This window comes from Gopherus evgoodei, chromosome 2, assembly GCF_007399415.2.
Source record: "Gopherus evgoodei ecotype Sinaloan lineage chromosome 2, rGopEvg1_v1.p, whole genome shotgun sequence".
NCBI classification, from domain to species: Eukaryota; Metazoa; Chordata; order Testudines; family Testudinidae; genus Gopherus; species Gopherus evgoodei.
In genome coordinates this window covers 44,477,877-44,490,044 of record NC_044323.1, presented here as the reverse complement: position 1 = coordinate 44,490,044, position 12,168 = coordinate 44,477,877, and the positions used below count along the sequence as shown (strand labels likewise).

The window sequence follows — 12,168 nt, the reverse complement described above, 5'->3', positions numbered from 1 at the left end:
GTGATCTCTGGTGTATAGCAACCATCTATCACTAAGGCCATGTCTACATCTAAAATTTTGCAGCGCTGGTTGTTACAGCTGTATTAATACAGCTGTATAGGGCCAGCGCTGCAGAGTGGCCACACTTACAGCAACCAGCGCTGCAAGTGGTGTTAGATGTGGCCACACTGCAGCGCTGTTGGGCGGCTTCAAGGGGGGTTCCGGGACGAGAGAGCAAACCGGGAAAGGAAACCAGCTTCCCCGCGGTTTGCTCTCTCGGTCCCGGAGCCACCCAGCAAACCGCAGGGAAGGAGACCTGCTTGCTCGGGGTTCCGGGACCGAGAGAGCAAACCGGGAACGCCGCGGTTTGCTCTCTCGGTCCCGGAGCCAGCCAGCAAACCGCAGGGAAGGAGACCTGCTTGCTCGGGGTTCCGGGACCGAGAGAGCAAACCGGGAACGCCGCGGTTTGCTCTCTCGGTCCCGGAGCCACCCAGCAAACCGCAGGGAAGGAGACCTGCTTGCTCGGGGTTCCGGGACCGAGAGAGCAAACCGCGGCGAAGCTGGTTTCCTTTCCCGGTTTGCTCTCTCGGTCCCGGAACCCCGAGCAAGCAGGTCTCCTTCCCTGCGGTTTGCTGGCTGGCTCCGGGACCGAGAGAGCAAACCGCGGCGTTCCCGGTTTGCTCTCTCGGTCCCGGAACCCCGAGCAAGCAGGTCTCCTTCCCTGCGGTTTGCTGGGTGGCTCCGGGAACGCGAGAGCAAACCGCGGCGAAGCTGGTCTCCTTTCCCGGTTTGCTCTCTCGGTCCCGGAACCCCGAGCAAGCAGGTCTCCTTCCCTGCGGTTTGCTGGGTGGCTCCGGGACCGAGAGAGCAAACCGGGAAAGGAAACCAGCTTGATTACCAGAGGCTTCCTCTTTCCACGGAGGTCAAGAAAAGCGCTGGTAACTGTCTACATTGGATTACCAGCGCTGGATCACCAGCGCTGGATCCTCTACACCCGAGACAAAACGGGAGTACGGCCAGCGCTGCAAACAGGGAGTTGCAGCGCTGGTGGTGCCCTGCAGATGTGTACACCTTCAAAGTTGCAGCGCTGTAACTCCCTCACCAGCGCTGCAACTTTCTGATGTAGACAAGCCCTAAGTCCAGCTTGCCTGGGTGGCACGATAGACTCGAGTGCCCAAGAAGACAAACTGTGGGCTGGTCCACACTAGGAGGGGGAAATCGATCTTAGATACGCAACTTCAGCTACGTTTGTCGAATATCTAAGATCGGATTACTCACCCGTCCACACCGCGCGGGATCGATGTTCGCAGCCCTCCATGTTGATTCCGGAACTCCATTGGGGTTGATGGAGTTCCGGAATCGATATAAGCGCGCTCAGGGATCGATATATCGCGTATATATCTATATTAGACGCGATATATCGATCCCCAAGCAATCGATTTTAACCCGCCGATACTGCGGGTAGTCTGGACGTGGCCTGTGACTCAGCGGAAAGACTGTTCTAGTGATTTAGGAGTTCACGCTTGTTACTAAAATGGTGAAATCTAATTATAGAACACACGACCACTGTGGAATCTTGCTCTGCTTGTTGGTAGTCTGCCCTGAATCTAGCACTCACAATCATGAGCCATGCCAGACAGCTTGACAGTGTTTATGGGAGGGCTTTGGGTTCCTTGACCATGGAATGCTGTTCTGGGAATGAGGACTGCTGAGAAGACATGGGTCCATCTGACCATGAAGGGGAAGAGCATTTTCATGAACTGACTGGCTAATCTAGTGGGAGGGCTTTAAACTAGGTTCAAGAGGGCAGGTGACACAAGCCCACAAGTAAGTATAAAAAAAGGGGACCTTAGCAGAGGACTAAAAGTGGGGGCAGAGGAAGATGGAAAATTACGATAGGGTCATGGGAGCAAAAAGAGGAGCCGTGGGGAAATCTACTCAGCATCTCCGATGTCTGCACACAAATGCAAGTAGTGTGAGGAATAAACAGACTATAACTACCACAGATCATCAAACCAGCAGGAGGTTCTGAATGAGGCATTTCTAGAACAAACAATAGAAATATCAAAAACATAAGGTCTGATAGCAATTGGGGATGTTAACTACCTAGACATCTGTTGGAAAACTAATATGGCAAAACACAAAATGTCCATTAAGTTCTTGAAATGTATTGTGCACAACCTCTTGTTTCAGCAAGTGGAAGGCATAATTGGGGGGGGAGCCATTTTAGAACCGATTCTGACTAACAGAGAGGAATTGGTTGCAAACCTAAAGATTGAAGACAATATGGGTAAAAATGATTATAAATGATAGATCTGATGAATTTAAAGAAAGGAAGGAGTGAGAGCAGCAGAATAAAGACAGTGGACTTAAAAAATCTGTTTCTTGGAAAACAGAGACTTGGTAGGTAAGGTCCCAAGTGAAAAAAAATCTGAGGGAAAATGAGTTCAGGAGACCTGGTAGTTTCTCAGAGACAATATTAAAGGTAGCGTACCAAACAATTCCTACGTGAAGGAAAGATAGGAAGAATAGTAAGAGGCCAATATGGCTCCAAAAGGAGCTCTTTAATGACATGAAAATCAAAAAGGAATCCTACAAAAAGTGGAAACATGAACAAGTTGCATGAGTACAAAAGAACAGAGCAAATATGTTCGGACAAAATCAGAAAGGCTAAAGCGAATTATATCTAGCAAAGGTCATAAAAGGCAATAAGAAGAGGTCTATAAATACATTACGAGTAAGAGAAAGATGAAGGGAAGTGTAGGTCCTGTACTAGGTGGGGAAGGAGAATAATAACTGATAACATCAAGGAGAGTTAAGAGTTTAATGCCCATTTTTCTTCAGTCTTTACTACAAAGATAAATTGTGACCAGATACATAACACAATTAATATTAAGAAGGGGGAAGGAACACAAGCCAAAATAGGAAACAGGTTAAAGAATATTTAGATATATTAGATGTATTCAAGTCATCCAGGCCTGATGAAATTCATCCTAGTGTACTTAAAGAGCTAGCTAAAGAAATCTTGGAACCATTACAGATTATCTTTAGGAACTCATGGAGAATGGGTGAGAGCCCAGAGGAATAAAGAAGGGCAAACATGCAACCTAGCTTTAAAAAGGAGAACAAAGGGAACCTGAGGAATTATAGACTAGTCTGCCTAACTTTGATACCTGGTAAGACAGTGAAACAAATTAATGAACAAATTAGATATGCTCAAGTTGGCAGGGCCTGATGTAGTTCTCCCCAGAGTTTTTAAGGAACTAGCTGAAGAAATCTGGGAAACATCAGTGATTTATCTTTGAGAGCTCATGGAGGGTGAGTGATGTCCCAGATGACTGAGAAAGAGCAAACACAGTACCTATCTTTAAAAAATGAGAACAAAGAGGACTTGAAAATGTATATCCCAGTCAGTCTAACTTTGATACCTGGAAAGATACTGGAAGACATTATTAAACAATCAATCTGTCATCACCTAGAGGATAATAATGTAGTAAATAATAGCCAACATGAATGTCTCAGGAACAAATCAGACCACACCAACCTAAGTTTTTTTCTGTGACAATGTTTCTGGCCTGCTGGATGGGGGGACGGGGGAAGCTGTAAATGTGATACATCTTGATTTTAGTAAGGCTTTTGACAGTTCCACATGACATTCTCATAAGCAACTGGGGAAATGTAGCTTATAAGAAATTAATATGAAGTGGGTGCAAAACTAGTTGAAAGACCTAACTAAAAGAGTAGTTTTCAGTGGCTCACTGTTAAACTTGGGGGATGTATACAGTAGCATCCTGCAAGGGTGCAGTCTGAGTCCGATACTATTCAATGTTTTCATTAATTACTTGGCTAATTGAGTGGAGAGTATTATAAAATTTGTGGATGACACCAAGCTGGAAGGGGTTGCAAGAACTTTGGAGGACAGGATTAGAATTCACAATGACCTTGACAACTTGGAGAATCGGTCTGAAATCAACAAGATGAAATTCAATAAAGACAAGTGCAAAGTATTACACTTAGGAAGGAATAATGAAATCCACAACTACAAAATAAGGAAAATGCTGGTGAAGTGGTAGTACTGCTGAAACAGATCTGGGGGTTATAGTGAATCAGATATTGAATATGAGTCAACAATATGAAGCAGTTGCAAAAAAAAGAGGGGGCTAATATTCTGGGATGTATCAACAGCAGTGTCATACATAAGACACAAGAGGTAATTGTCCCACTGTATTCAGGACTGGTGAGGCTTCAACTAGAGTAATGTGTCCAGTTCTGGGCATCACACTAAGGAAGATGTGGACAAATTGGAGAGAATCCAGAGAAGAGCAACAAAAATGATAACAGGTTTAGAAAACATGAGCTATGAGGAAACGTTAAGAAAACTGAGCATGTTTAGTCTTGAGAAAAGATGACTGAGGAAGGACCTCATAACAGTCTTCAAATGTATTAACAGCTGTTATAAAGAAGATGGTGATCAATTGTTCTCTATGTCCACTGAAGGTCGGACAAGAAATCATCAGCTTAACCTGAAGCAAGGGAGATTTAAGTTAGTTATCAGGAAAAGCTTTTTAACTATAAGGTAGTTAATCACTGGAATAGGCTTCTCAGGGAGATTGTGGAATCCCCATCATCTAACCTGTTCTTAAAAACTTCCAGACACAGTCAAAAATGGTCTACGTATACTTGGTCCTTCCTCTACACAGGGAGCTGAACTAATTTACATCTTGAGGACTCTGATGGGGTGTGTTCCCCTCACTCACCCTGAACGTAGGCCAGAGAGACCAATTAACCTATTAGGCTGCAAGCTGGGGTATAGTTAGACTGAGAGGAAAACTCTAATTAGGGGAAGCTCACGTGCAGGAACAGGCAGGGCTTCTATAAAGCCAGGGAGCTGGTAGGAGATGGGGGTTGCAGGGAATTGGTCTGCAGTCATTCTGTGGGGGAAGGGAGGCGTGTTTGAGGCTATAGAATTTATTCTGCAGTTACTCCCTGGGAGGAGGCAGTTTAAGCTGCAAACATCCCTAGGGGCAGGAGGGGAAACTGTAGCAAGGGCTCAGGGAAAACACAGCAAGGTTTAGGTGCAGATCTTATCTGCTGCTTAGAGGGTCCCCTGGCTGGAGTAGAGGCTGGAACCCAGGTGGGCCTGGGTTCCCCTACCAGCCACTGGGAAAGTGGCACCATCAGAGCAGAGAATGAGAAGACGGCCTGAGACAATTTCTAAGGAAAGACTTTGGTACTCTGGAAGGGGAGGACTACAGTGACCTGGCCAGAGGGCCAAGCCACAATTCCAAAGACAGAGCACCTTGAATCAGAGAGAGAGCAAGAGAGAGACAGCATGCAGCGAGCAGTGGAATGGGGTGTTGGACCTGGAAAAAGATGGTTCCAGAGTAGCCAGGAGGAGGAGTCCCTAGCAGTGAGTAGACCCTGTGACAAGAACCCTTCCAGCCATACATTTATTATTCTGATTTTATGCTTATTCAAAACAACTGCATGATCATATATGATGGAATTAATTAATAGAACCGGTCAGAAAAGGAGGTGGTTTTTTACTGGTGAAAAATTTCAATCAAAATCCAAAACTTTTTGATTCAGAAATGTTGCTGTAGTGACTCATGGCCGTTGTCATTTGGGTGCTTCATGTTTCCATTCTCTTCTATGGGCTATGCTCCCTGGTCAGACTACATCTCCTGTGATTGCCTCCCCTCTTGGAGAGGGGAGACAGTAACACCTGGCTGTTGTGCATCATGGGCAATGTTTTCCAGCCAAGGAGCCTGGCCCTTTGTAGGTGAATGGGGATAGGAGACAAGCAAGCAATAACTCCCACAAGAGACTACATCCAAATAAAAATATTTGGACTTTTTCTTGTTGATGAAAAATTTTAATGTTCACAAAACAAAAGTTCCTTTAGTCAAAAATTCAGTTTTTCACAAGGTAAATTTTTTAATCCATGTTAGTTCTGAAGGGTGTGATCAAATTCTTTTCTGGGTCATTTAACTGCCTAAAAATTAAGGTTCTGAAGAGTGGTTCTGTGGTTCCACTCCCCCTGCTGCAATGTTCCATTCCAAATAAAACATACCCCATTTGCAAAATCACTTTGTGTGCGCATGTGTGTAAGTAAACTCGACTGCTCAGATTCTGAGAAACAGAACACAGAAGGGCTCAAGCACAACTGTAGTGAATGTCATTTTAAATTGAGCAGCATTTGCCCAGCAAAATTTTCCTATTGAAAGTACGTTTCTTATTCTTAGGGAGCTTTTGTTTTTTGGTTTCCTTTTTGTAATAAGGAGATTTCAAAACTGAATTCTGTGCTATGTATGAAACATCTCTAAAGTTGACACACCTTTGTTGATAGATCTGGTAAATGTGTAATTCCAAACTAAAGACAATATTCTTCAGGAACAGGAAACTAAAATTAAATGTCTTTCCAACAGCTAAGAACAAAAGAAGCTTCTCATATGAACCTGACCCCGGGAGAATTTTCCAATCACAGATTAATTCATCTGATAAAACTGCTCATTGTCAGTGTCTTCTCCAAAAGTTTAACTAACAATATCTTGATGGTTATCACAGCATCCTGACCTCTTAAGGATTAGCATTTCTCTGGAGTGGAACTTGTTATGGTAGAGAGCATCAAGGGCAAAAGAAGCAATTTTCCCTGCTGTTGTCTCTCTCTTTTGGGCCTCAAACAACTAGTGCTTCACAGTGTACTGGGATTACTAGCCCCAGACTCTGTCATTGAAAACTGTATACAAGGGATGTAGAATAAAGGTGCCACTGCCATGTCCCCCGTGTAAATAGATAATTCAATGCACCTGTGTCCTAGAGAAGACCATTTTTATATACTATATTTAATTGTTGTCATAAGTCTGGATTGGACAAGTATTCATGAAAACAGACAAAGGATTATGGTAAATACTCAATTCTGCTTTCCAATAATGGGAGAACAGATTACAATAGTAAAATAGGGATCATTGTACCTGGGAGGGGAGGAGGGAACAGATTGTGCATACGTAAAATATAAAGCTCGAGATGAATACTTTTCTTTAAACTGAGATCAGCACTGAGATCACTGTCATCCCAGCTGCACCAACTTAAATAAATTAATGTAATGAAGATAATGGTGATCTAATATGCAATTGCATTACATTTGACAGGCAAAGTTATAAGTGATTTCTTCTACAGTGATAAGCATAGTTAATGTTAATTAATGAAATGAAATTTTTAAAATTGGCACATTGCTTATTTTACCTGAATTGTGATTAACAGTTCATATCCTGCCGGCATTAATTGTATCTTTTAAAACAAAGAAATCTGTAAAAGCAGCAAAGAGTCTTGTGGCACCTTTTAGACTAACAGAAGTTTTGAAGCATGAGCTTTCGTCGTGAATATCCACTTTGTCGGTTGCATCCGATGAAGTGGGTATTCATCCACGAAAGCTCATGCTCCAAAACGTCTGTTAGTCTAGAAGGTGCCACAAGACTCTTTGCTGCTTTTACAGATCCAGACTAACATGGCTACCCCTCTGATACAAAGAAATCTGTAGTACGGATAAAATATACTAAGACAGTTGCCAGCTGTTTGGCAAATATAGATTATAGCCAGTTACGTATTAAAATAAAAATATCCATAGTGACTTGCAGCTTTTAAAAAAACAGATGTAGCACTGCTTACATTGTGAAAATCAAAAAGCCATTAATAACCTGCTTAAATGAAGGATCTCAGCTACTAAAGCTCAGTTCTTCTGTAAGGAATACGCAAAACAGATAAATATATCAGGTTTTTTACATTTTTATATTACCTATATATGGTTTTTAGTATTTTATAAAACTCTAGGCATAGAAGTTTAAAGATTATTTCCCCGGCACTGACTTTCAAAGGACTGTAAAATCCAAGGATTAAGAAAATTGATACCAAAGGCAGTGCTAAATGGTACTTTTACCTACCAGTAAATCCTCATCAAGAAATAAAAGCATATCCAAGGCTATCATAACTCCTTGATGCAGTCTCAGCTTGTATAATATGTTCACACAATGCCACAGTATCATATGCTGACAGTAGTAAATCACAACACACATTGTATTGATTTCCATCACTAGCTGACACCATTGATATATATATGTCTTCATTAACATTCTTTTACTGCCAGTGGCTATTTAAACAGAAAGCTGGAAAATGTAATACTGTATGTGGATCATTAGCTTTTAGTTACTATCCTAATGCCCTGCTATGGCAAATGAAGCATAAAAATAGCCCGCAGTCACTGCCACCTGCTTCCCAGCGGTTAATATTTGCACTCCTGTCATACACCAGGTCTTCTACTCAATAACAGATCCATGTTCAATTCCTTGGAAACCCTAATTAAATTTAATTTATCATGGCTAAAGTCAGTGCCCTGTGATCTTTTTTCTAAATGGAAAGAACAGATGTCTATTTTCTCTCAATACTATTTAAATATTTCAGTAAAGTGACTGCCTGCTTTTGTAACGAAGATGTATGTGATGAATCAGGACACAGAAGGCACACAGTATTTAACATAATGATGTAACACTAATAATTGTATATGGATGTTAATGTCACACAGACACACACAGACACACTTGTTGGTAATGAATTATCTTGGCATCTGATAGAAGCAAGGATTCTCGATGTTTCTTCATTCTGGGAAATCCTTACTTAGTCTTCATTTAATTGTGGCCCAACAATATGCTGCTGCCATAAAAGAGCTCCCATACTATCTGTTCTTCAACATGCCTTACTGTTAGATGTACCAAGTTAATACAAATATTTTCAACACGCAATATCTCCTGCATTGCCTGAATATAAACTGGAGAGCATAGGGGTGGGGGGAAGAAGGACCTCACTGTTCAGTCCTCTCATGTGCCATCTGAGCAAACTGTGTGCTCTGAATAACATTCTGATCCTGTGATTGCTCAGTATCAGAAAAAAAATATTTGCCAGTGCACTGGATTCATAGCTTTGATAGGTACAGTCAGTGCTGCTTCATTTTTCATTTGTAACAAAGCTTTCTCCATGGGCACCCTGGATCTCTTTTGGGCCTGTGTTAAAGGTCCTGTCACTAGGGGATGTCAATATTTTATGTCCATTATTTAAGACATTTTCTTTTTGTGCCCTCCAGCAAGCACCCTTGCCTCACCGCCGAGATCCAGACATGGAATATGATTACATTGCCATAGGTTAGGTCCTTCCTGGACTTGGTATTTATTAGAGTGCTCTCTCTCTCTCTCTCTCTGATATGGGATGGGATGGGATGCAGAGATAAAATTTCTAAACGTCATTAATGGTTGCTTCTTGAACCAGCTAATCCTGGAACCCACAATGAGAGAGGCAATTCTTGATTTTGTTCTAAATAGCACACAGGATCTTGTCCAAGAGGTGAATGTAGTTGAACCGCATGGTAATAGCAACCATAATGTAATTATTTAACATTCCTGTAGGAGAGGAAATACCAAAGATACCCAGATTGCCTTTATAGTAAATCTAAAATATCTCTGTGGCAAATTTATGGTTTAATTTGGTCTCCCAGTTTGGCACAGGAGCTCTACACAGTTCAGATGAATATTGTGTCTTTTTAAGTAAAATATTTGCTAATAGAACTAGTCAAAATTGCAAATTTTTTGGTCAGGACTTTCCAAAATATTTTGCTTTAATGAAATCCTGTGAAAATGTTTCAGTTTTCAATGAAAAAAGAAGAACCAAAGAAGTTTTGGTCTTCAAAAAACATTTTTGGCAAATAAATGAATGAAAATAAAAATCAGTTTACAAAAACTAAACACTGATAATCAAATCAACCCCCCCCCCCAAGTTTTACCGAGTATTTTTGGTTTTTTTTGTTGATAAACTGAAAAATTTCAAACAAAATGAAAATTTGGCACGTTTTTTGTTTTGTTCAAAAAAGCCATTCCACATTAAAGAAATTTTCTTGACCAAATCTATTTATGAATTTTGCAGAGAAAACATTTGAAAATGCTCCCTTCTTGGAATTTTCCCATTTTTTTTTTTTTGCAGTTCTTTGGTTTCCTCTAGCTAAAGTCAGCAGCCCCAAAATTCCATACTTAAACATACACTCAACACACACAGAGAAAACATCTGATCATTTAGGACAAATTTGAATAAGTTAAACACATGGAGGTTTTCTTTTTTCATGATAACCTAAATGGTCTGTGCCAAGTTTAGCTGACAGATCCACCAGCTATTTTCATTCTCGAATGCATCCAGATTTACCAGCTGTGCTCCAACCCAGGTTGCTCTCTGGGCAGAGATGAGACTCTAGGAGATGTTGAGAGAGCCTGGGGTGTGACACCTGCCTGAAGGGCTCTTCAGAACACTACTTTATTGCTGTTGTTATATTGTTTGTATCTCGAATTATGGCATTTTCCCCTTTCCCTGTTTATTAGGAGATAAAATCTACCTTCTCCAAAACAAAATTTCAGATTAAGACCAGAAAAGATATGCAATACCAATTAAATTGCTTCTCTGTTATTGTTCATGCTAGTCATGTGTCATTACTGGATACCCACTGTAAAGTACTGGATATGAAGGCAGGGGGCTGCTCTCAGGAAATAGGATCCACAAGGATTAGCACACACAGACAAGTTTATGTTGCACCATTAATCTTAGTACATATTTGTCTACACTAAGTCAAAGCCAAAGCAACTAGATGGATTATCCTGTATAAGGATGCTATTCTTACCACATGTCAAGGCAGGTGGAGTATTCTGTTGAGCCCAAAAGGACATCTGGGGGTCTGTACCACAGGGTAACCACTTCATTAGAGTATGTGTGGCTGGGGACTGATTTGGCTCTTGCAAGACCTGTAGAATAAATACAATAAAAAAGCAATAAGCATAAAGACAACAAAGAAGTGTACAGTTAAGATCTTAAAGGCAGTGTGTGTCATCTGAACCTGGATGTGTGTTGCATGCAAGACTGCTTTTTGTTTCTTCTGGCCTAAAAGTAGGTTAATTAGTGAATGAACATAATAAGCTCTATCATTTAGTTCAAAGCTAAACAGATTTGTTGTTATTTAGAAAGAAAAATAAGACAAGTCTTGGATAACTATAACCTCAAGTGTCTTAAATTTTTATTTATATTTTATATAAAAAAATCTGGTGCGGGAATAATCTCATCATCTGGAATTTTATCTTTAGCATTTATTTAGCATTCTGAAAACACAGTATTCAAAAGTAAATCAGATAAATCCCTAAAGGTCAATTATTCAAAGCGAGGAAGAACAAACGCAGCATGACAACACAACTCCAGACAACAAGTGGATTCTTACAGGGAATAAATGACTCCTGTGACAGGCTTAGTTTATATTCACATAAGGAAAAAGTACAATGAAAAAATATTTGAAATTTTAAGCATATATTTTGGTATTCCTGTATATAAGACAAACAAAAGAAAGGGTCGCCATTACCTACACCATTCATCTTTCAGCTCATCACTTTTCTGCACTGATAACCTTTCAATTCAATGGTATTATTATTATTATAATAAAAAATAAAAGCAAGGAAAATCCAGTGCCAACAGCACTACAACGAGGATTTTCCAGAGCTGCCTCACCTCCCTTACAAATGGATATCCATTTACAAAGAATACTCAAAAGGGTACGTCCACAGTTGCATCCATAATTACTAACATTGTGCACATAAATCAAGAAATTGCATGTGCAGAAAGCTTTATTCCCCAACTCCCAGAAGATAAGCATTATAGAGTAAGGGAACTCAGTTCCTGGAAGGTCTGGAAGCAGGAACGACTCTTTTCTCTAGAATGAAACCTTCCAATCCACAATCTATTGAAAGAGTAACATTTACTATGCCCATTCTTAAATCTTGCCAATTTCCTGAGAAAGCTAAATAATATTACCTTAGCAATTGCCACTCACTCTATAAAAATATATGGGCATCCAAGGCATACTGCTAGTACTAAGTGATAGGGAACATAACCCAACCCCCCCCCCCCCCCGGTTTGTTAGATATACCTTTGCCATTATTTTATAGTTAAATAAGCTTTGTAATTGTTTTTACAGGCCCTATGTGCGGACTTCAAGCTCTAACAGACCAAATGTTATATAAAAACATTTTGTGTGTTGGAAACTGAGGACTGCGCATGGAATTATCAGCATATTAAGCACTGGGGCATAAAGAAACTGGGTGTGATGAAACTAGGTAT

At 40.8% G+C, this 12,168-nt stretch overlaps 1 protein-coding gene across 7 annotated transcripts in view; it reads right to left on the bottom strand.

Annotated features, from left to right (window-relative positions):
- The window catches only part of CDK14 (cyclin dependent kinase 14), a 549,017-nt gene that overhangs the window by 195,038 nt on the left and 341,811 nt on the right, over nt 1-12,168 (bottom strand). For all 7 annotated transcript variants that reach the window (XM_030550522.1, XM_030550528.1, XM_030550523.1 and 4 more), the window contains one exon: nt 10,688-10,808. In XM_030550522.1, the coding sequence (XP_030406382.1) occupies nt 10,688-10,808 (121 nt within the window). The remainder of the gene's footprint in view (nt 1-10,687; nt 10,809-12,168) is intronic.